Raw genomic sequence first — 24,987 nt, 5'->3', positions numbered from 1 at the left:
AGCGTTGCTTTGCGTCGCTGGCCTGTATTGTCAATCAGGAACACCTCTGCGTCCCCCCTCTGTTGGGCGACGCCTCTGCACTGGGTACCGTCTGCCAGTTCTACGCTGTGTGACTCCGGTCTGAACGCGTTGTCGAAGCTCTTGAACTTGGCGATGCTGTTAATGATGTGTGAGGTAGCCCCAGTGTCCACCAACAGGCCTTTCTCCTCAATGCTGTATGCTGACTGCTGGACTTTGATGTCTACGCCCTTAATCCTGAAGGCATAATCCGGCGTTTCTGCTTTGGATCCGTTGCCGCTCTCATCTGCGACCTTCCGCGCGCCATCTTGTTTGTCTTTATGTCTACATGTGGTATCACTGTGTGTGCTGCTTTTGCAATGACTGCACCACGTCCTCCGTCTGCACACTTTTGCTCGGTGGCCTTTTAGTCCACACTTGAAACACACAATGTCCACATCGCTCTTGTGTCTGCATTGTGCGCTGGATCTCGTGTGCTCACGCCCGGTTCTTCCTCCTGTTTTCATTACGTTGTCTCTACACTCCAATGCGCTTGACTTTTCAGTGTCTTCGAAACTCCGTAGCTTTGTTTTGAACTCAGCAAATGTCATATCGTCTTTATCGTGGGTAACGTGTATTGCAAATGGCTTAAAACTTTCAGGTAGTCCTTTTAAAACCATAGCAATCAATAATCCATCACCTAAAGTCTCACCCGCATTGCGCAGTGCTGTAATGGCGGCCTCTGCTCTGATGACATAGTCTGTGACAGTCTCTTCCCTCTTTTTCTGAAGCGATGTCAGCGTGGTGTACAGGTTGATGATTCGGGGCTTCCCCTTTCCAGCGTAGTAGTCCCTCAATATTTCTAATGCTCTTCTCCCATTATCAGGGGCATCTCTCATAATCAGTGAGAGGCTTTTATCGTCCAAAAATTGGATTAACTCGGCGTAAGCGTCAGCGTTCTTCTTACCGTCTGCTGCTACTTCAGCCTCACTGTTCGGTTCCTTCAGAACAGTGTCTTTTAATCCCAACAAGTGCAAATATCCTAGCACCTTAGTTTCCCAAAGTTCATACCTGGTCTCATCTCCGTCAAACGTGAGTCGAGGCAGCCTGCTTGCTCCTCGTTGATCCATGTTGCTATTTAGCTGTTAGCCCGCTATCCGTTGCGGCTCCGGATCTTCATGAGAAAAAACTCTTCTTCGAGTCGGCCCTGGGCCCATAACCTGTTGAGTATTGCAGCATCGACAGCGATCAACTCGAAGGAAAAATGACGACGGAGGCAAAAATGTTCTTAATATTTTGGGAACTTTATTACACATGGCAAAACTTTCCTCACGGGTGCCATTTTCGTTGTGGTACACCTTTCTTCTTCCCAGGGGCGTGATGACGCAGCATCCGCGCTCCCACAATGAAACAGCGCCTCCCCGTGGTGACAACCAAAACACTGTACAACATGAGTACACACAATGAATATCTCAACAGGCAAAAAAAAAAAACTACTCGTACTCATGCTGCCCCGACATCATGCCAGCGCATATCGGGAATGTCGTAGGCACCGATTGGGTTTGCTGGGGCCTGCTGCTTGCGGCACAGGGAGGAGAGGGCGGGGCGGCGGGTGATTCTCTGGCTGGCTGGAGCAGCATCTAATAACCAACTCGCAAAATAAAACAAAATTAAAACAAACCAACAAACATGAAAACACCAGACATTATGATACAGACTTATCATTTGCACCGATGTTCTTTCAAAATTCTATACACGAAAAGTGAGCGCGAAACCCCTCGGTGCGCCTGCTCGCTGCTGAAGTCAAAGTAAACTTTATTGTTATCTCCGCTACGTACAGTCCAGTATATAGAGAGACGAGGCTCCAGTTACAGCAGTGCAAGTAAACAAACAATATATATAAGAAGAGTAAGAAAATAAATATACACTTTAGGACTCGGGGTATAGGGATCAATAACAACTGTTATTGTTATTAAAATTTACAGTTTGATGATTTAAAATCTCACACACAACCCGTCGAAAGGGGCGGTGGGCCCTGCTGCTTCCAAACAGAGCAGATTTCATTCATAATGTTGTAAATCCAAGCCCATTATGTATTCATGATTTGAACCCTGGGTTGTACAAAATCCCAGAAATAAACCTTAGACAAAGTGAATCTGTGAACTAAGGAGTAGGTCTGTTAGATCATGTTGTGGTGATCCTCGGGTTGGGGGATGGGTGTTCATACTGGAGCGCAAAATTAAAACCAAGATGGACAAGAAAAAAAGCCATCAGGTCCTCAGTTTAGAAAAAAGAGAAAACAAGAGGAGGAGAAACGAGCAAAAGATACAGGTAAGCAGATGTGTCATTGGATAATGGCAGGTCATCCTGAAACAATCAGAATCAGAATACTTTATTAATCCCTAAGGAAATTATGTGGGTTACAGTTGCTCCAAGAAGAAATGGTAAAAATAGTAACAGTAACAGACTAAACTCCAAACAATACCTTATGTGACAGATTTTACACATTTAAGAAATAGCACTAATATATACAGATCACTCAGTTATAAATATCAAGGATTAACAGAGGTGATTATGAATAAATATCAAGAAAATTAGTGAGAATATTCCAGAAAAGAGCGTGTGTTCAGCACAATATTAATTAGTCATTGTCAATTCTTTATTTGTCCTGTTCTCATTGTATGGCGAACTATGATGGCTGTTTGGTAGCCGTTTGCATAGTATGCATACTCTCTCTCTCTTCATGTATGTGTGTGTTTCTCTGGTGAAATTCAGTATGGTTCCAACAAGTTTTATGTTAATGTACAATCCATAATGTGTGTGTGTGTGTGTGTAGGTGGGGGGGGGGGGGGGGGGGGGGGGGCATAGGGAGTGTTTAGTGACAGGCTAGGACCGCCACTGCCCGTCACTAAACCATCTTTTATCAATTACTAACAACAAACGTAGGGTCTTGATCTAGAGTCAATGCAAGAGCATAGGAAAAAAAGTACCACTTTAAACCTGCTTTCTTCTGGTTGGCTGCCCCTCACAAACAGTAGGTTTGAGCAGGAGGGGGTGGGGCTTTGGTCTCACACCCAGAGTGGTGTTGCCTGAGATGACAATAGTAGGGACTTCCCAGCTCACTCACTTAAATATTCACCATTAAAACAGCAGACATTTAACGGCAAGTAAGGATAACAGCTCGACTTTAAAAGACGTGAAGCACCAGTTTGAACCTCAGACGTTGTTTTTTCTTTTGGCAGTTTGGTGTAACAGATTTAGTCGTTAAAGGTCAGAATAAATTTTGCTCCATTTATTATGACATTTAAAAAATATAATATTAAACTCAAAAGGAGAGTATTCACTGAGCTCTTACACAAAGAAGAAGCAGAGTCGTTTTTTGGTAGACGTGTTCTGATCGTGTTCTGTGAAGGAAAAGTTGCACAACTGCTACTAAATGCACTGAAAAGCAAGCAGTCACCGTATTTGGAAAGTTTTCAACAAGAAGTCTCAACAAAAATAAGTAAAAATGACCAATCTGAAGAAAACACAACCCAATAACAGAAAATTTAGACCTTTTTTTTTCTTGTTTGTTTTGATTTTAAAGGTAACAATTAAGCCATATTTAAAGCTTGTTTTAAAATTAGTTAGTGGTTAAAGTAGTTAAATTTTTGATTTAGCAGCCCAGTGGAAGCAAATAAACACCATGACTTTTATGTTTTTAATTCTACTTTACACTAAACAAACTGTGGAACTGAAGTGCTACTTAACAGTGATGAAAGCTCAAAAAGTAACAAGTTTAATTCCTAAAATGTTTTAATAGTTTTGCAATAAATCAATAAATGAATAGTATTAGTAAAAGTAAATTAATAACATTTGTCGGACACTGTCAGTGCGCACAGTGATGGGACAAACTTCTTTTTTTGATCCCGAAAATAATTTTGCTCCAAATTTTTTGGATTCTTTTAAATCCAGAGATTACATTTACAAAGGAAATATTTTTGAACCTGTACCACCATGTAAGCCATGTTTGTGTTTTGTATATAAACAGTTTGATGAGGATTTGCTTCCACTGTGGCTGCAGGCCAAAACTTTTCTCCTCAGTCTAGAAACGGTGAGGGCATTTCTGAGCTTTAGGAACAGAAATATAAATTTAGATCAGTGTCGGAGCTTCTTTCCTCTTGGCTCTCTGTTTACAGCTCGTTACACATCTGTGTTTGTTTTTCCCTCTGAAAACTCAAACCTCACATAACCAGCCGTGCAGGTGGTGTCAGTATTTCATCCTCCGGCTTCAGGATTTTACCACATTGAGTCGTTTACCTCCGTGTGTTGCTTCATATGTGGCATCATTTCCAGACTGTGACTACAGACAAAGACTGAATCTTTACGAGCTCCTTCAGGCAGATGTAGGTTTTACCTTCTTCTTCTTCTTCTTTTTTTTAAAGAAAAAAAAAACAATCAGTATTGTATTTATTTCCAAACAGTGTTTTTGAATGACTGAACGATCGCACTGATGAGAGGCAACATGTAGATTTGTGGATGCACTGTTTACAGATGCCTTGGTTACTTGACTTCTGTCAATAAAAATGTGAAGAAAAAAATTAATAAAAGAGAATTACAGAAACTGCTGCTTTGTGTTTCTTCTTCTGTCTGCAGTCGTTTATCTGCCGCGTTCCCTCCAGCTGGTTTATCTTAACAGGAATTGAAACAGAAGAATAACAATTAAAAACAACCCATTGAGCACATGTGGTTTTATACATTTTTTATATATTAGATTTCTGTGGTTTGCAGTTCTTTAGATGTTATTCTGGGTTCTTATGTGACCTGGATGAGTCACTGGTAGCTTCTTGGAAAGTTCACCTCTCTGTTGTTCACTGGAGCCCCAAAGCCTTACAAACATTTGCAGACTAATAGATGCCAATAACTTTGTTTGTAATTTTTCTCACAAGTTTTCTTGAGCGTCTTTAAATCGTGGTGTGATGTTTGTTTTTCTGAGCTTTTAGCCTGCTTCACTTTGACAGACAGGTTCTGTTTGAGTGATTTCTGGATTTCTAACGAAATCATCATTTATAAAACACTTTTTTACTTACTTGGGTTATTCTTATCTAATATTAAAATTAGTTTGATCTTAAAATACAGGCCATATTACAGAGAAATGGAAACTAGAACTAAATATTATTATCACTGATAATGTATGGGAAGAGATGTGTCAAACTTGTCACAAGGGAATAAGTAGTCAATTATGGAGAGTTTGACTGGAAATTTAAAATTAGATTTTTTTTTAATACACCTCTTGTTATCTCCTCATATTGTAAGGAACCCAATGCAGAACTATGTTGGAGAAAATGTGGGGGAATAGGAGACGATTCACATATCTTTTGGGACTGTCCAATAATTCAAGGTTTCTGGATAAGAATCAAAGAAGAAACAGAGAAAATCCTACAAGTAAATACTGCACTGAACCCCACCATATTTCTCTTGGGAGTTATACCTAGAGAGAGGTATACCATAGATGAAAAATATATTCTGCAGATACTCTTACTGATAGCTAAGAAAAGGAAAACAAACAAACTCACCATCCATAACTCAATGGAAACAGAGACTGAAAAGAGTTCATACAATGGAAAGAATGACAGCAAGCCTGCAACTGAAGGTGGAGATCTTCCACCAGAGATGGATGTGTGGCCAGATACTTGGGTGAATGAACACGAACTTTGGAACATTGTAATATAAAGCTATAAATCTCCCCTACGACATGTCATTATATTAATCATGGTCTGTTTTTTTCCCTCTCTCTTAAATGGTCTTATGTCAGAGAATGTTAATATGTTGCTTGTTTTTTTGGTTATTGCCACAAAAATTACTAAATAAAAAGTCCCCCCAAAAATTAGTTTGATCTTATTTAATGAATAAAAAATGCATTAAATTAAACAAAGGTTGAGCTGTATTTTATGGATGGAGCATGTTGACAATGCTTGCTTAGCAAAAAACAAACAAACAAAACCCCCAAAAATTTAATCTAATCGAAACCCAAACTGAGATAAAAATAAAACATTTCAAGACATTGAACTTGGAAAACTAAACTAAAAATAGGGGGTAAATCTTTATTTTTAGTGATCTCTCTACTGATTTTCATAAATGTTCCCTCTGACATTTGGCCTCCATATAACAATAATAATTTAAAAGCCTAAAAGTAACTGAAACTACTAAAAACTAAACTGAAAGAAGAAAATTCACTCTGGAGACTAACTGACACTAAACTGACCTTAAAAAGTCAAAATGGAATGAAAAATAAAAACTAGAAAATTCGAAACTAATAACTCTAGTAAAAGGTCACCTCCATCTTTTATCTACAGTCCATGTATTCAGTAGCATGTCTTCTTTAAAAAATAAGGGTTAATCTTTATTTAATTCAATAAATGTAATTAATATATTACACACAATTAAAATAAAAGTCCCCCATTCAGAGTCTGTTCACCTTAATTAAGACTAGTAATTTGGCTTAAGAAAAATAGAGATGAAAAAGTTTTTTTAAAGGAATATTTTTTTTAATAAACAGCTGACATTACCTGAAACAAACTGATATTTTCACATTTTATTTATTCACAAGGCTAATTTATGTCTAAGTTCTTATTCTGTTGATCTCTTTAAGGTCGACGTTTGACATAAACAATTAAACAAAACCACATAACCTTTAACATTTTAATGATTCTGTTATACAGACGGGCTTTTCTTTAAAAAAGAAAAAAAAGAATAAACATCCACTGAGCTTGCAAAGCATGCATGAAGATATGTACATTTCCATTAGAACGTTTCCCCGCCCGTCACAGCAGCTTTCGAGAGCAGCGTCCCTTCTGTTCAGTGCACTAAACCCAAATCTCCGAGTGTACATGCTGCACGTTTATGGCTCGTTTTCTTTAACACACAATCCTTCACTCGTTTCAAAACAAACAGTATCGTTCACATCTCTATATGTTACCTTAATATTCTTTCATGCACATTTTTAAGACATTGAAGTAATCATAAACATCTCTAAGAGTTTGACTTTCTCTTTCTGCTACAGTCTGGTCTGCAGGCTCAATACTGGCTGAACAATCCTTTCTGTGGCATCCATGAGCTTATTTTCCTTTGCAGTGACACAACCGAAGCATAAGAAAATGATCACAGAATTATAAGTAAACATTATGCTGGAAATAAGACATTAACACTCTGTTTTTTAATTGAAAGTGTATATATATTTTTTTTAAGTTTTAAAATGAATGTAATGTTTTGAATTATGGATGGATACTGATAAGGATGTAATGATTTATTTCTGATAAATCTCTTGTAAGGTCTCGAGTTCCTTAAAGGTGGAGAAACAAAACTCATACAGTAACCAGAGTTCATGACACTGAAACTTTTAAGTGGCACTTTCCCGGTCGCGGTGTACGTGCAGAAGGCTGATATCAGAACGTGAGCTGCATTTGTGGATATGAACAAATACAAACTAAAATGGCTGAAGGTGTAAGGCAGAAGTTTTCCCCTCGGTAGCACAACGCTGGAGGACCCAAAAATCCCTCCATGTTCAGGATCGGCGATCCTGTGGAGAAATAAAACAGCACATCAGACTAATACTGTGGATACGAATCCTGACTGACGTCTGTCATTACGTATTCTTACCTGTTAAGTCACTTGTGTAATGAGCCCTTTTTCAGGTTCGTGTTTATCATCCAGCTCCTCGTCAGAGTCTGAGCACGAAAGGGAAATCGGTCAGCGTTTTTATAGAAACACCACAGAAAATTTAGGATGATAAAAGAACGGTGGAGCCAGGATTTTAACTGCCAACCTTCAGATTAGAAGACGACCCCTCTGAACCCGGACGGCTCAGGTATTCATGCCAACTAAATGTATTATCCTTAAAGACATTAATGGCATCTACAACTGCTTAATAGCAGATGATGCCCTTCGCTCTTATTTTGAAAATTCAGCCACTGATAACCAGCCTGACAATTCCTGTCTTGTCAGGTTTCATCATTTTTAAATTTTCTTGTTTATTGACCTGTGTGAAACATCTGAGGCGCGCTTGTCTTAATCCGTCTGCAGGAGGCTGCAGGTTCAAAGCAGCTGCAGGAGTCTGGTGTGAGAATAAACCTTCACTTTTAATTCTTCACATTTTACAGAAACGGGAATTATTTTTGTATTTTGTGTTATCGACTGCAGCTCTGCTTCTGCTCTGGAGAGTGTCTGTGTCTGCAAAGGATGGGCCCACCCATTGTATGGAAGGCTCACTGCAGAGGCAGCTGAGTAATTGAATTGTTTTCTAAGCAATAAGATGTCTGCAGATGAAAAAGCTCCTTTCACTGTGCAGTGAAACAAATACTGAAGGAGCTACGCCACTCATTTCTGGGTGTGAAGTGCAAAGCTGGAAATCTAAAAACTCTAATAATAATAATAATAATAATGACAATAAAATGAACTGTATATCTTCATATTTTGTGTCTGTACGCTCATTTAAATGGGAATGAAGAGTCAGAATCATCAGACTGAGCAGTCTGAAGGAGCGACAGCTGAAGCGAGTGTGTCGGGTGTGTTTGGGTTTGTCTGATGTCAGTGGGAGGAAACAGACCTGCCAAAGACTCTGGCGGAGAGTAGAACTGCCCATCAGATAAAGGACCTGGACCCAGGAGAGGAGCCCTACTTGTATCTATGATGGACCGATGTCCTGAAACACAGCAGGATGAAGGAAGCAGGAATAACTGCATCAGCAGGACATCAATGAGGTTAAAATAACATAACAGTGGTGAAATAACTTTCATTTATCAGGTGAGTAAACACATTTGCAGATGTTGTTCATTGCATATAATTATTAATAATTACAGGTAAACTACCTGTGAAATAGCAACAGGAAGATGATGCATTACGCTTTTTACTCTAACATTATAATAAATAATTATAATATTAACTTCTTATCCCATGATCTTTTATTTGAAATAAAACAACTAAATAAAATTACTCAGTATGTAGCTTTGAATGTTCACCAACAGGTGGCAGTGTTTCACCAGAGCGTCTGCTGCTGCTCTTTATCGTTTTCTTGTTTCTTTTTCATTCTCCACTCAGAGGCTCTTGAGTCATAGTACTTGTTTTTTCACATTCTTTTGCTAACTTAAAGGAAGGTTTTAAAAGGAACCTGTAAGGTAAACGATCTGTTGACAGAGATCACAGCAGTGACAGCAGCAGTACTGCAACAGTAATGAAGGTGCCTTTTTTATTATTAGCTCAATTGAGACTCACTGTTTTCGTCTTCGATCTCCTGAGGCAGGACCTTGAAGTCGAGCAGCCACGTTTCTATCCAGGCCAGAACGAAGGAGATGATGGGCAGCAGGTACCCAAAGGCCCCCTGACTCACCAGCTACACAAGAAACACACACGTCCCAATATGAATACGTAATTCTACACAAAGCATACAAAATCTGACCATTTAAAATTTAGAAGGTGCAAAAACAAATATTTATTATTGTTAAGCAGCAGCAATTACAGGTTTTCCTGTACAGGAAGGAGATAGTTTGCTTCACTTCCTTAAATCCTCATGTATGCATCGCCATCGGGGAATATGGAGCAAAGACTGCAGAGGAAAATTAACTCCAACAACAAACTGTCCTCTAAGAGGTTTTTGTGTGTGGACATTGACACCAATACTAAAATAAATAAAGATATTATTAGAAGTAAAAAACTAAAGTCAGTGCAACATTTTTGTTACAAATAATGAAAATATTAGATGTTGTCAGGTTTCTTAGATCAAAGCTTTAAGTACCACCCTGTTTTCTGAGGTGCTGTTAAGGTGTGTGTGTGTGTGTGTGTGTGTGTGTAGGAGTGCACCCAGGAGTGCAGACAGTTAGGAATTGTAAAGCTTTTTCTTACCTTCGACAAAATGACTTTAGCAATCAGGAAAGCACAGCTGACTGCAGTGGTGATCTGCACAAAGACAGAAAACATCAGAAATGCTCTTATTTTTGCTAATATTTTAAACAGAACCCCTTTTACCTGAAAACATCCTCATGTTAATGGTCTTTAACTCTCTAAATATACTGAATATAATGAAGTGAAATGGAAAAATCACAGAATCACCCTGTAACAAACACTGATGCCCCCTGAAGACATATTTAATGCACAGAAACAAGAATTAGTGCATCCTCCTGCCAGACACTTCACTGTGCACCCAACAATGTGAGCTCTTGCTGGGCAGCGCCCTCTGCTGGCGCAATTACAGAAACACTGTTGTGGCGTACAGCCTTAAAACCTACCGCGATGGCCCACCAGTGACGAAGCTTGCAGACAGCGTAGGCCAGGATGAGGACGGCAAACCTGAAAACTGCCAGCAGCTGAGGGAGGGGAGGAAGGTGAAGGTGGCACAGAAGGAGGAGAGAAACAAAAAGGAAGGAAAAAAATAGTGAAAAAAAAAACCCCACATAAAATAAATGATATAAAGTTGATAATTTAAAGCAAAAGAAAGAACCTTACAAAGATGTCGAAGAAGGAGGCGTGGTAGTCGTAGTGCAGGACTTCTTGTTCCAGCCGATTCTGAATGCCGCCGTTCACCTGACAAACACAAACAGCTCATCATGACAAATACTCTGAATGTTAAAGTTAACCCTGACACAACTGAGGCTAAAATGACCTGAGTGAGGCAGTTATATTTTTTGTTACTAGAGGAATATTTTTTGTAAGTTTATTCCATCTAAAATAATAATCATAAGTTTTAATACAACACAAAAAACATGAGAAGTTGTAGGATTCAAATAAACATTTGGGATTAGGGCTGTGCGATGACCAAAATCTCATATCCTCATGTAAGACATTTCTCATCCTGATAACGATGTATATGACAAAAAAGGGCTTTTTATGTAAACTCTATGAATCTTGGGCAACCCGACTTGTGTGAAGCGTTTTCAGCTGGGTGTCGTGTACCTGGAGCCGAGTGTTTTGACCGGTGCATGAAACTATATGTAACGGCCACCATGTTCTTTGTATTTATTACACGGCGTGCTGCGAGGAAAAGCCTGTTCTAACGTTTGAGTCTAAGGTTTATTTTGAGCACCTGACGGCTCTTTTTTGCTTCTCATCTGTAAACTCTGTCAACAACCTTTCACGTGATTCTTGCGTAGGTGGTAGAAGAGGTTTGTCGTGTTTGAGTCTGTGGTGGGAACCGGTTTGCGGCATAATTTGCATAGTAGAGTTTTCTGGTCCGTGTCAGACTTTTTATAACCAAATCATGTCCATGCTACAGGGGTCGGCCCTCATTAGGAATAAGGTCCTCGTTTTGTTTCGACTAGTCCTTCTGTTTGGAGCTACCTGGTTCTGCCTCATATTCACTGGCCATGCTGGTATTCTCTGCGCCCCGATGGAAAAACGTTGCCGTAAACAGCTTATTTTGGAAACCACGAAACAAACGATAGCGTACAATTTGAAACGATGAGGACGACTGACAATAATGTAACGGCTTCCTCCCGATTAATGGTTAACAGACCTGTTTTTAACAAGTCAAATAAGATAAAATAGTAAAACATGTAAACAGGCAAACTGAGCAGGAACCGTATTAATGTGTGCACAAGATTAAAAAACTTTTTTTCTGTAGTTCATAAACTCTGTTTGTTTGTGGTATCTAAATGCACCCTTACAGGAATACGTTTGATAATTCTGCTGACTTTATCCATCTCTTATCGTGATGGCATTTTAGTAACATTTTTTACTAAATGTTCCTTCCGGCTTTTTTCAGATGTGACATTTACAGAAAAAGCAACAACGCTGAGTAACATCTTCAAAAAGGAGAGAGACAGAGTCCACTCGGCTTAATTAATGATTGCTGTCATCTAAGAAGATAAACGTGTTCAGAATAAATTAAAACTTTCAGTCAAATACTGTAAACAGTTCAGAGTCCTGGAGGACACAAACACTGTTCCAACATGCTGGACACTTCAATACTGCAGCACGAGCCTGTAAATTCTCCATTAGTTTAAATCAGCAGACCCTGAGATCACGGTTCAAAGCAGAAAAAACAAAGATCGGCACCCTGCACATACTGCAGCATTTCAGTAACTAAAAACCAGAAAAGTTCCTGCAAGAGCTCCTCCTAAACTGCCACCATGGTAAAAAAAATAGAAACAAACAGATGTATGTTTTTGTTTTTATCTGGATGGGTTAACAACACTGCCGTTTGTTAAAGACAAGAAATTCTTTCCTTTTAAAACAAAGCCTGGATGTAATTTGATAAAGTTAGTTAGCTTTCTAACACTCATCCAGATGTTAGTGGTGGGGCAGTGCTGAGAAAGCACAAATAGTTTGGTTTGGTTAAAATAACCTGTAGCATTAATCTTATTGCATATTTTATAGTCCATTTAAATAACTGTGGAGGAGGACAGTCTGGTGCAATCTGGCCGCTGCGTTGTATGACAGCGCACAGATCTAATCAGGTATATCAACGGGTATACCTTTTTAATCCATCTTAAAGGACGTTGCCATCTGCGACTGATTTACTTATGGACAATCCTGTGGCTCTTATTTTGAAAGTTCAGTGTCTATCTGCTCTACCTTTATTCTGTCATCACTACCAGCCGGCTCTCTGGTTATGATGCTATTCTGGGAGTTCTGTAGTTGCTTCTCCAGAGAGTCTCTCATCCAGCTGTCTGACTCCACCTAACTGGACTGAAGCCCTCAACAGAGTCCATCTGCAGAACCTGCACCATGTCAAGAACTGGCTTCTGTACCTCTATATGAAGCTCACCAAGAGCAGAACGAGGATAGCTGCCGCAAACTGATGTGTAAGACGGTGGATTTGGAGCTCAACCACCACTGGATGAGAGACTCACTGAAAAGGCAGCTGGTTTTATTACTCAATGATTTGTTGTTACAAAGATAAAAATTGTGAACAGGAAGAAGTAATGGTATTACTTCTCCCTTGTCACAAGAAGTCACCACAGCAGGTAGATGCCTTTCCTGAACCAAACCCAATGGGATAAGCGTCTCCTTCTGGGATCTTTCACCTGGTAGGCGAACCACTGTAAACCACGATACCAACTAAACCACTTGATAGTTTAGTTAAGAAAAAGTCTGTACAGATAAGGAACGTGCATTCTTCACCAGCTTTAAACCTTTGTTCACATGTAATGCCATAGTCCACACTTTGCTATCAGTTGTGTACAAATCGGTGGCTACTCATGAGTTCCTCTGAACTTTCATACAACTGAGCTCAACAAACAATAACTGTCAGTCAGCAGAGGAAACTCATTTTTCCTCCAAAGTGATTTAGTGCATCAGAAATCTACGGTGTGTTTATTTTTGTTATTCAGTTCATCTGTGCCATATCGGACCGCAAGACCCTACAGCGGATAGTGGGAACAGCAGAGAAGATCATCGGGGTCTCTCTCCCCTCTATTGAGGACATCTACACTACACGCTGTATTCGCAAAGCCACCAGCATTGTGGCCGATCGGCTGGTCCTGGAGGAACGTTGTTTCGTTTCACTGTGAACTAAATGTATATGGTTGAAGTGACAATAAAAGCCAACTTGAAATTGAACTTGTGCGTCAAGCTGACTGCTGTTAATCGTACCGATCAGGCACAAAAGTAAAAGCAGATAGGAATGATGCTGTCAATCCGAAAGTCCACCACAAGCTGAAAGAAACAACTCTAAATGCTCTAAAAGAACAATAAATGTTTTTCCACAAAAAAGCAAAACCAAAGGCTCTGAGCCTGGCCTTTTAACGGCTTCACCTACTTTGGAGTTTTTTAAAAACTTCAATACTAGCGTTTTATCTTTCCTGACTTTGTTTAACTTTACTTTTAAATAACCCTTTAATCTCTGGGAAATAATAAAATCATCTTCAGTTTTAGTTTTTTCTTGAGCAAAATACATAGAAGACAGCAGATGCATCCAATAAATTTCTCCCGAGTAGGCTGACTCAGTCAAAAAGGCTCACTGTCTGGTGATATATCTTAATCTTAATCTTAACTCCTATTTATGACTTCCTACCAAAGAATGATGATGGGAGAATCTTAATTCTCACTCACTATGTATTAATAGACCTCTCTGCATTGAATCATATCTGTTATTAACCTCTGTCTCTCTTCCACAGCATGTCTTTTATCCTGTCTTCCTTCTCTCACCCCAACCGGTCGCAGCAGATGGCCGCCCCTCCCTGAGCCTGGTTCTGCCGGAGGTTTCTTCCTGTTAAAAGGGAGTTTTTCCTTCCCACTGTCGCCAAAGTGCTTGCTCATAGGGGGTCATATGATTGTTGGGCTTTTCTCTGTATCTATGAAGCGCCTTGATCCAGAGCATCGTGATGAACAAGAGGTCAAAGGTGACAAAGAGGCAGAAAGTCCTCCTCACATCCGAGATGCATTTCTTCTCTCCGATGTCGTACGCCTCCAATCTCACAGAAACGGCCGGGGAGTTGACAGACCCCATGCCTGTTCTGACAGGGATCTGTGAGTAGCTACCGCTGCTCTTATATGCATTCCTGTTATTTGGTGGTGGGGGCAAAAAAAAAAAAAAAAGAGAGCCTCTGTACCCGAGTCTTGGGTACAGCCTGAGCTCTGTGTTCTTTTGAGCTGAAATGGAGAGGCTTTGATCAGTGGATGAGCTCGATGGCGGTTCACTGTCACCTGGATCATGATTGGATGCTCATGTTTATAGTTTTATCTTTCTTTGTAAAGTCAGCTGTTCTGCTGCTCTGTATGTGATTGGTCAGATGCCCCCAACGCCACCCCTTTCATGTAAACAGGCTAGTAGCTAAAATGGGAAACCCTGGTTTACCTTATAGAGTTGATAACTAGCGTCATGTGATCACTTAGTCTGATTAACAATGTTGGGATAAGTTAATCAAGATAACAGAAAGATTTCTTGAGTATGATGAACAATGAATTTAACTCCTAAATATGACTTCCTAACACAGAATGTGATGACGTCATACGCTTTGTACTTTGATGTGTGGTGATTGGAAGTGTCTGTGTGGTGCAGCCTGGACAGACCAGACCAGCTGCACCACACAGACACTTCAAACCTCACCCGAGGACAAAAAGCACAAGAACAACAACAAAAAAAGAAAGAAAACAAACCTTAGAAACATGCAGGGTTACAGGAGAAGCCAGTCGTGCAGAGGTGAGCCTGTGCGAGTCTGAATTTAACTCCTATTTATGACTTCCTACCAAAGAATGATGATGGGAGAATTTGGATTTATTTATTAACAGATTTATTACGCATTAGTTTTATGGGTCTGTTCCACTTAAGGTCAGATTGGTGTCTATGAACCAAAATGAGTTTCACACCAAGACTAAACTCGTGTCATGGTTTGCATTATGCAGTGGTTACAGTGGTGACACTTATTAGACTCTGAAGTCTGTGCACCAGTTTTTCAGGGTCCTATAGGTGCAATTGTTGCGACCACTGTAAATGTGACACCATCACAGAAAAATTGTATAAAATCAGAAGAAGAAAGAGAACTCTAATATGATGGCTGCACACCAGCTGGATCATTATAACAACATCACATCACATGAGTAACTTCAACATGACGAGACTTCAAGGACTCCAACAATGTTCATACAGTGAGGATAAATAATGTTTTTTATTATTTATTATAAAAAGGACACAATATAGATATATAAAATGCAGCCAGAACTCCAATAACTAACATGTCCATTAATTTGACACGTTGGTTTATATATAATTTCTTTTTCTCTCTTAGCTTTTCAGCTCCACATTTTTGCCATTTCTTCCACACTCAACTCTTTTCTACAAGCTGAGCACACAGTGAAGGTAGGGGAGGGCTGGTGGCATTAAGAGATTTGATTGGGCAATCTAGGGGCCAGTTAGTTCTTTCCTTTGGTGAAAGTTGGGCTCTTCAATTCAGCATGGTACAACTCCAAAGATTCTGCAACATCAAACCCTCTGTCTGCTAATATTACATCCAGTTACAAGATGAGCTTCCCGACCCCCTGAACTACGGATGCCCTACATGACTGTTAGGACAACTTATGTATTGCAAGTATGCAGTACTAAGAATAACTTGATGTTTCTGACTTTGCATTATGAATTGTTTACCCACTGACAAACATTTCAAGTTCTACTAAATTAAAAAACAATTTGTGGTAACCTGATTATGATTCAAAAAGAATAATTAACAACACAGAACTGGAGAAACTTTCCAACAACTTGAAGTGCAAAAACACTGAGGTGCAGATGTTAAAGCAGCAACTAGAGAAAACAAACAAAGACCTGCAGTGTACACTTCAAGAACTCGAGAGAAGTCAGCAGCTACAAGACGCACACAACAAATTACAACACAGTTATACAGAGATGCACGAGGCAAAGCTTATGCAGGAGGCCAAATGTAAAGAACTGAAAGAAAGGCTCGAAGAAAAACAAGCCAAATTAGAAGAAGTGGAGACAACATGCAGGAAACTCGAGAAGGAAAATACACAAACAATTGATGAGTTACGAACCCTCATCCTAGAGAAAAAAGTGCTCGTGGAAAAGATGATGGAAAAGAAGAAAAAACGCTTCCGCTTCTTCTGGAGAAAGAGCACTCCTGCTTTTTCTACTTTTTCTACTTTTCCTTCTGCTGATGTCACCCCGTCTTCCTCCTCCACCGTCGCATCGTAATTTTCACCTTAACTCCTAACACCTGTCCCATCTCCCCCCCCCACCCCTTTCTCTTTCACCCTCACCCCCCAACCAGTCCCGACAGTTGACTGCCCCCTCTAGAGCCTGGTTCTGTCATAGGTTTCTTCCTTTAAAGGGAGTTGTTCCTATCCACTGTCGCACCCAGTGCTTGCTCAGAGGGCATAGTTGGGGTTCTCTCTCCTCTATCTCTTTCCTCCTTTCTATCCCTTTCCTTTACCCTCTTCTTTACCCCCCACCCCTCCCCCCTTTTCTATTCCCCCGCTTTTCTATTTCCTTAATAATTTAATAATAAACACAATTGGCTACATTTTAAATGTGTCTGATCAACGTCTTCATTCAAGAATGAATTGTCTTTCTCACGGAGTCATGTGTATTTTGTGTTTTCCTCGGGCTGGTGATCCCCGCGGTCGTTCAGCCCCGGAGTCCAGAGTTTTAGTGTTTTAATCACATTTAGTGTTACATTTCAGATCACCACAATAGGATATCCATAATTTAGGATTCAGGCATTTGTTTTAGTTCAATATCGTAATCATTCTATGACTGAGTAGTTTACAGAACCTTCAGTCTGCAGCAATAACTTCTGTTGGAGCTATTTGTTCTTATTTTTTATTATTTTGAAATCAGTTAAAGTTTGTTGTTAGTTTACTTATATGTTGGGGTTTATTTACAAGTTTATTTGTAGGTTAATATTTCTTTCAATGTTTTGTTTGTTTGATGTTACCTTGTTAAATTAGTCAGTAAAAGCTGTAGGGCCATTTTGTTTCTATAAATAAAGACACTGGTATAGGACCAGCATGCACTGGGGTGAGCCTATGGTTTTTTACTAGAGCAGGAGAAGCAGCAGGAAGTAACTAAAAATGGATCTTGTTATTGCTTGCCAAACTGGATAAAATAAACCATAAAAACGCAACTTTAAAGTTTGGACAGTGGACTTCTTTTGCCTGCGTACGAAATATTATCTCAGTGCAGCAGTGGCTTGTGGACCTTTAACTGTGGGATGTTTGGTTTGTCAAACAAAAGGAATTGCCACTACAAAAAGTAAAAAACCTGCCCGTGGACAAAGGAATAATCCTTCATTAATGGATATGTTGGATATATGGATTTCAAGGATCACCGTCGAACTCGAATAAAAGTTACTGGATCGTCTGTAAGTACTCCAGACGGATTTGATGTTGAAGCCTGGATCAACATGTCACTCGTTCATCAAAGCTGGTGAGTGATAATATTGTTTAAGCCGTAAAGGAAAACGGTGAAGCTATTGGAGTTTAAAGACATTATTTCACTACAAAGACTGATGAACTGAGTTTTGATGTACTAAATTTGTGCATAATAGGATCACTAATTGAAACATGCCAACGCCCTCTGTGGAAATGTTTCTTCACTGCAATCATGTTTGCGCTTTATGCTATGGATTCTCAGTGTGCTGTGCATCTTTATAATGTTTGAAATAATCCAAGAGGACAATAAAAATGTCGGATATTAAGAGTAAACAAGAGAGTAAACAAGAGGATGACACTCAGATGCAAGCAGAGAAAAGAAGCATCAAATTTACGCCAAAAGGTTTGGATTTGTATATAAAGACATGCCAAGAAAAGCGGAGTTCAATGTGTAAGCAAGCATCTAAGTACATGGCGAAAATTTAATGACCTCACATGAGAAGGTTAAGGAAGTGTCTTCGGAATTTGGGAAGTTTATTAAATGCTATCAAGATGCAAACGCTTTGCAAGAATCCTTTTTAAGTTTGCCACTGCCAGAAGATGAAGTGAAAAGGCAAAGCGCACATTTTCAGTCTAAGGTGACAGCATTCTCTGTTTTTATGGACAAAGTAAAGGTTTGGTTGCAGCAAGCAGGCGAGCCGTATACTGAACAAAGCAATACTGCTCTTAATGATCAAGCTGTTGAAAGTTTGGATGAAATAAATCCTGAAGACAGTGTCTCTAATATCTCAAGTGTAAAGCCACCTTGGAAAACATTGTCACAGCAAAGTCGAATTTCATCAACATCTTCCGCACGCATTAAAGCTGCGGCTGACAAGGCAGCGCTCATGGAGCGACTCGCTGCATTAAAGAAAAACATTCTATTGAAGCGCAAGAGGAAAAACTGAGAAAAGAAAAGGAGAAATTATCCTTGGAAACAGAGTTGGCAGCAACTAAGGCAAAGCTTCGTGTCTTAAAAATAAACTCAGTTTGTAGCTCTGAGCGTTCTGATGGAATGAACTCTTATTTTGAAAGAGGGCACGTACAAGAAGCGCCTAATTTAAATCCTTGTGCTGATACATTTGTTCCGGCAGAAAGAGATTACTCTGGTACAAATTCTGCATCTGAATCACAAGTAATCATACCTAGACAAAGTCAAAACCAACATCAGGTGGATGAGGTGATGGTAAAAGTTGATGATTCAGCTCAAGTGACGCAGCAAACACAGCCTCAGTCTCCTACTTTGACTGAGAATTGCACGAAGGAGATTGTCAATATTATGCAAAAACAAAATGACATCACTACTTTGCTTGTAAAACAAAACTTATCTTCTGTCCTTCCAGCTAGAAACATCCCTATGTTTGATGGAGACCCTTTACAGTACAGATCATTTATGAATGCCTTTGAAAATGGAGTGGAAGCTAAAACTGATAACTGGAGCGACTGTTTGCATTTTTTAGAGCAGTTCACTAGGGGGCAGCCTAAAGACTTGGTGCATAGTTGTCAGCATTTACCTCCTGAGCAGGGCTATTCCACAGACAAATATCTTCTTGGAGAACATTTTGGGAACGGAAATAAAATTGCCTCTGCATAGATGGAGAGGATTGTGAGTTGGGCACCTATTAAAAGTGAGGATGTGAAAGGTCTACAGTCATTCTCTCTTTTTCTTCAAGGATGTTCGAATCCAACACAGCAAGTTGTTTATATGAAGGAGTTGGATTTGCCCTCAAATATGAGAATGATTGTTATGAAACTTCCATACAAATTGAGGGAAAAATGGAGAGTTGTTGCCTATGAACTGCAGGAACAAAATGGTCACAGAGCAGTGTTCACTGATCTGGTTGCCTTCATAATAAAACAGGTGAAAGTAGCATAAGATCCAGTGTTTGGCAACATCCAAGACTCACAATCTGGAAGCAGCTTTAAAGTTTCAAGTTCCACCAAGCAAAGAAAAAAGGGAAGTAGTTTTGCCACTAATGTCAGTACGGTTCCAGGAGTCAAAACTCAATCAACTGGAAGCAGAACAAATTCCACTGTTCTGCATAGTTGTTTGTTTTGTTCACACAGCAGTCATTTACTAGAGAATTGTAAGCAGTTTAAAGCTAAAATGCATCGAGATAAGTTGACTTTTATCAAGGAAAGGGGAATTTGTTTTGGTTGTTTAAAAGTTGGTCACATAAGCAAAGACTGTAGGAGTCGTTTGAGACACAGCAGCTGAGCAAATGATCATTTCATGCTGAAGACATCCTCAGACAGAATTAAATACATACATAAACACAGCCTGGTGCCAATAACACAGCTAATGACACTGCTGTATCACTGGCTTTACTGATTAAAGACCATATCTGAAGGAAATCTTTCAACACAACAGAAAGTGACCTTTTAAACCTGCGACACTGATGCTGCATTCAAGGACCATTAAAAACATCTGAAAGGACTTAAGAACATCAAGAAAATGTGACTTGTTTCTCTGCAATGAAGCTGTTTTAGTGAAGAAAGTTGAAAGGTCACAGAGCGACTGCTGAATCTTCTGCTCTAAACATGAACTCTGAACTTTGTGATGCTTCAGGAGGAAAACTGCTTCAGTTATTCTCTCAGATTAGTTTCATATTTTCTGCATCAGATTTGAGTGAGATCCTGGAATGAAGACAGAAGAAAAGACTTTGTTCAAAGTTTGATTTATAGTCAAACCTTCCAGTTTATTCACACAATAAAACATCAACACAATATATGAATTCATTCATTAAAATCACAGTTTTTCCTCATTTGTTTGATGATTTTGACAAAAACAAACACAAACACACACACATGGTCTGCCATACTCATAAAGAGAAATGTCGACATTGTTCAATACAAATATTCCAGAAACATTTAGAGGATAGAGAAGTTTACATTTTCATGTGGAGAAATATTTTAGTAAATCAAAATGATGATGAGCAGTGATAGCCTCCATAAACAGTCACAGGAAAGATCTCCTTTAAAAACTCAGAAACATCAAGAGAACAACTAGAAGATGTGGAGGTACCACCCATAATGTTTGACTGACAGCTGATCTCTGTGCAGAAATGATGGAGAGAAAATAAAATGAAACTAAAATACAGATTTAAACCCACAATATGAAAGACTTCAGTCTATTTCACTTTAATCAACTCAGCAGTGGCTCCATAATCATAAACCCTCAGTCCAGCATAGAGCGGCTGAGTGAATGTGGTCTGGACTCTGTGGAGGAGAGTCATGGTTTCAGAGACGCTGTAGAAGGACAAAATACCTGCTCTGTGATCCAGGTACACTCCTACTCTGGAGGAACGAGGACCTGAGACACGAGTTTGGATGTTGTTGTACCAAAATGTATAACTGTTGTTGATACAATATAATGACCAAGATTTGTCATTACGTCCAAACCAGCATTCATTACCCCCTCCTTTTCTGCTGATATTCTTGTATGCGACTGCTACATAAACTCTCCCTCTCCACTCCACCTCCCAGTAACAACGTCCAGTCAGACTCTCTCTACTCAGGACTGACCACCATTCAGTGAATCTGTCGGGATGATCAGAATAAGACTGTTGTTGTTTCATAAATGTTACTTTTCTGTTCCCCTCTGATAATAACAGCCATCTGTTTGCTGTGTTTGGATCCAGTGTGATTTCACGTGAATATTTTAAGAATCCAGCTCTGGTCTTTGGCTCTGCTGGTGGATCTGACAGTAAAACATCCACTTCAGTGACTGTCAGTGAGATGTTTGTCCATTCCTCTCTCAGAATGTCCTGTAGTTTATCTCTGACCTCTGACACAGCTGCTGTCACATCCTCAAAGTAGCTCAGAGGACGGATATTGATGCTGGATGAGCCTGTAGACTCACTGAGTGCTGACAGTGAGGGGTAGTTGTGTAGAAACTGGATGTGATCCTCTGTGTGTGAGAGCTGCTTCAGCTCAGCATCTTTCCTCTTCAGCTCAGTGATCTCCTGCTCCAGCTTCTCCTGAAGCTCTTTGACTCGACTCACTTCAGTTTCCTGCTGGGATCTGATCTGCTGCTTCACATCAGAGCTTCTTTTCTGGATGAGATGGATCAGCTCAGTGAAGATCTTCTCACTGTGCTCCACTGTTTGATCAGCAGACTGATTGATGGCCTCCACCTCCTGTTGAAGCAGCTTCACATCTTTCTCTCTGTCCTGGATTCTCTGCTGGATGTTTTGTCGACTCACCTCCAGCTCTCTCTGCCTCTCAGTCCTTTCTGCTGCAGCTGAGACTGTGTCGTGGCCTTTATGTTCATCCACAGAGCAGAGATAACAGATACTCTGCTGATCAGTACGGCAGAACATCTTCATCACCTCATCATGACGAGAGCAGATGTTCTCCTGGAGCTTCTTGGAGGGCTCCACCAGCTTGTGTTTGTCAAATGCAGGACATTCATAATGAAGCTTAACATGTTTCTCACAGTAAGAGATCAAACACACCAGACAGGACTTGAAGGCTTTCATTTTTCTTCCAGTGCAGACATCACAGGCCACATCTTCAGGTCCAGCATAGCAGTGATCAGCAGGAGCAGCTTGGAGTCCAGTCTTCTTCAGCTCCTCCACTAAATCTGCTAACATGGTGCTTTTCAACAGGACAGGCCTCGCTGTGAAAGTCTGTCTGCACTGAGGGCAGCTGTAGATTTTCTTCTTTTCCTCTTCATCCCAGAAGCTTTTAATACAGTTCATGCAGTAGCTGTGTCCACAGGGAATAGTCACCGGATCCTTCAGTAGATCCAAACAGACTGAACAGCAGATTTTTGTTTGATCCATTTGATTCATGTGCTGTGCCGTTTCACCGTCTCTCAGTGACTGTCAGACAGTTTCACTTCCTCTGAACAGAAACAACCTCTGTGCTCTGAAGGGAAACAGATCTCTGCTCTTGTTCACCTCCTACAGGAAATGAGGCTCACCAGCAACTGCATTTACACCATGTTGTTTAGACCCATCCTGATACAGACACATCTGTGAAGGGAGGCACTAAAGAAATATTCTTACAGAGCAACCAAGAGCCAATCACATGATGCAGGGTGTGGTATGTTTGGTTACAGCATGCAGTAACAAGTCTGACCCAGTTAAAGTTTAATAGTTTATCTTTTCTTGGTCCTTTGAAATGTGACAGTCAACACTCAGCGAGTTCATTTTATATTTTAGAAAGTTCGCCAAAGTTCAGGATGCTGTGATGAATAAAAATAAATGACACTTTATATTTTGACATTTTCTAATCTTAGTTCATTCTCACACTTACAGAATGATGCATGGGAACAACTGACTCCACTAAATCAAACCTATGTTCAAATGAGATTATGATCATTAAATAGTAACAAATATTTAAATTTAGCAATAACAAATGCAGATCGGTCCACAGTGTTTACAAAAACAAACAAACAAAACATTATTTTGTAGTTTTTCCTGTGTACACAGTCACAGTGGATTTTCAATGAAAACATCAAGATGTGCTTGAAATGCAAACTTTCAAGTTTAATTAAAGGTTTTAGTAAAATTTTGCCTGAACTGTTTAGTAATTTTTCACAAAGTGTCCATGTCAGTAATTCATTCAATTGTATTTTGGTCGTAAACTGATCCAGTAAATGTAACTTTTTCTCACCTACTTAACCGAGTATTTTAGTTGTTTAACTGTCATTATAACTAAACTGAGCATCCAAAGCTTTTCTCACTGCAGTTTTGTTGTGCAGTTATAGCAGCACTTTGAATCATCCACAGTTTTATAGAACTGTCTGTTGAATTGTTGTTTTGTTTGGTGCGATGGTTCATTTATTTAAATAATTGATGATAATTTGATTATTTATTACTGGTGCAAACAATTGATTTCTTCATGGTGCAAATATATAGTAGACTCAGGAGTTTAACTCAGTTTTCTTGGCCTTTGTTTATCGTTCATTTAAAATCTTAATGGGTAAAGATCATCATAATTACATATGAAATTATATGTACAAATTATATGTTCCATTACACTATTAACAGCACAGATTATACAGCAAACATCAGATTCATGGATGGAGCCAGAGGCTGAATGACTGTTCAGTCCTCTTTAGGAAACGATCTTCATATGACGACAAACACGACAACAATCAGCTGTCAAACTGTACAAGAAGTTCACAGTAATGTAAAAGAAGTTATATCACTTTATTTTTAAATGTACGCACTCAGGGTCAGGACTGAAGACACTGATCGAGAAAATACTCTAAATATAAATATTCACCTAAACATTCAAAATTATTCAATTGCATGAAAAGAAATATGAACTCTCTACAATACTGGCTTCTGATTGGTTGAAAAAGCAGGTGCTGAACTTCAGAAGAGCTAAACCTGCAAAACTGTGTAAAACCAGAGTGGATGCTGCCCTCTGACCTTTCAGAAGTACGATCTTTTTATGAAGACACAGAGGCAGAGTTATTATTCATCACTTTAAAGATGATATTCGTTACATGTTCTTCACTCGTTGTCTAGTAAAGTCCAGAGAATGAGACACATAATTTCAAAACATACAGCTGCATGTTAGAGATCACAGAGTTCTTCAGTCTCATGAGAACTCATGGAGACTAAATGTCAGACACATCAACAGTAAATGTCGTTCCTCCCCCCGTGAGTTTGTGTCCTCCACACTTGTTTACACAAACATCTGAGGTTTGAACAGTGTGCAAAACCACATGTTACAAAGCTGCTGAGCTACTGAATACTGGAATATTTCATTCAATATCACCATCTGACCAAAGGACAAACACAGAGAGGATTAGAGCGCCAAACTTTGTTTCAAACTGTTTCAGATTTTAGAGGCAAAAAGCAGAATTTCTACCTGGACAAAGAAATCAAAGCAGGAGCAAAACAAGCTTTTTACATTTATTCAAAGGCATTATGTGAATGTACTCTGAGCCACAGCCTCCTAAAGTAAAGACATTTTATCATCTAAACCAGACAGAGTCATGTTTTCAGCTGTCACGGTTTGCCGGGGCAAGCTGTGTGGAATATTTAGGACCAGGACGCGGCAGCTCTGGTGCAGGTGAGTATTTATTAACGAAGGGAAAAACAAACAACAAAGGCACTGGGAACATGAAACTGAAACCTAAACTGGGTAAAACTAACAAAACAAACCAAAAACGAAGATGCAGGGAGGTCCGGGAAA

At 39.6% G+C, this 24,987-nt stretch overlaps 2 protein-coding genes across 2 annotated transcripts; both read right to left on the bottom strand.

Annotated features, from left to right (window-relative positions):
- Positions 1-6,664: 6,664 nt before the first annotated feature.
- Positions 6,665-16,473, bottom strand: LOC146368768 (STARD3 N-terminal-like protein). Its single transcript, XM_084913587.1, has 8 exons — positions 16,453-16,473; positions 10,474-10,551; positions 10,257-10,334; positions 9,832-9,927; positions 9,247-9,364; positions 8,582-8,677; positions 7,636-7,703; positions 6,665-7,555 (listed from the first exon to the last, which is right to left on the bottom strand). Exons 1-7 carry the CDS (start codon positions 16,456-16,458, stop codon positions 7,639-7,641), a joined length of 537 nt encoding a protein of 178 aa, XP_084769713.1. The 5' UTR covers positions 16,459-16,473; the 3' UTR covers positions 6,665-7,555; positions 7,636-7,638.
- A 4,076-nt stretch (positions 16,474-20,549) lies between these two features.
- LOC146368767 (tripartite motif-containing protein 16-like) lies at positions 20,550-22,839 on the bottom strand. The gene has a single exon (XM_084911673.1). It carries the CDS (start codon positions 22,623-22,625, stop codon positions 20,961-20,963), a length of 1,665 nt encoding a protein of 554 aa, XP_084767799.1. The 5' UTR covers positions 22,626-22,839; the 3' UTR covers positions 20,550-20,960.
- Positions 22,840-24,987: the final 2,148 nt, after the last annotated feature.

Source organism: Perissodus microlepis, chromosome 18, assembly GCF_051167445.1.
Source record: "Perissodus microlepis isolate ML-2025 ecotype Zambia chromosome 18, ASM5116744v1, whole genome shotgun sequence".
In the NCBI taxonomy this organism is placed as follows: Eukaryota; Metazoa; Chordata; class Actinopteri; order Cichliformes; family Cichlidae; genus Perissodus; species Perissodus microlepis.
Note: the sequence above shows the minus strand (reverse complement) of the source record. Positions and strands in the feature narration are given on the sequence as shown.

Bases quoted from the DNA above. Each gene is read 5' to 3' on its own strand.
- LOC146368768 (XM_084913587.1), bottom strand. The intron at 9,928-10,256 runs GTAGGTTTTAAG...GTCTTTGTGCAG, and splicing joins GTCACTGGTGGGCCATCGCG to ATCACCACTGCAGTCAGCTG. The intron at 7,704-8,581 runs GTCTGTTTCCTC...TTTCGTGCTCAG, and splicing joins TCCGCCAGAGTCTTTGGCAG to ACTCTGACGAGGAGCTGGAT.
- LOC146368767 (XM_084911673.1), bottom strand. From the start codon at position 22,625: ATGAATCAAATGGATCAAACAAAAATCTGCTGTTCAGTCTGTTTGGAT.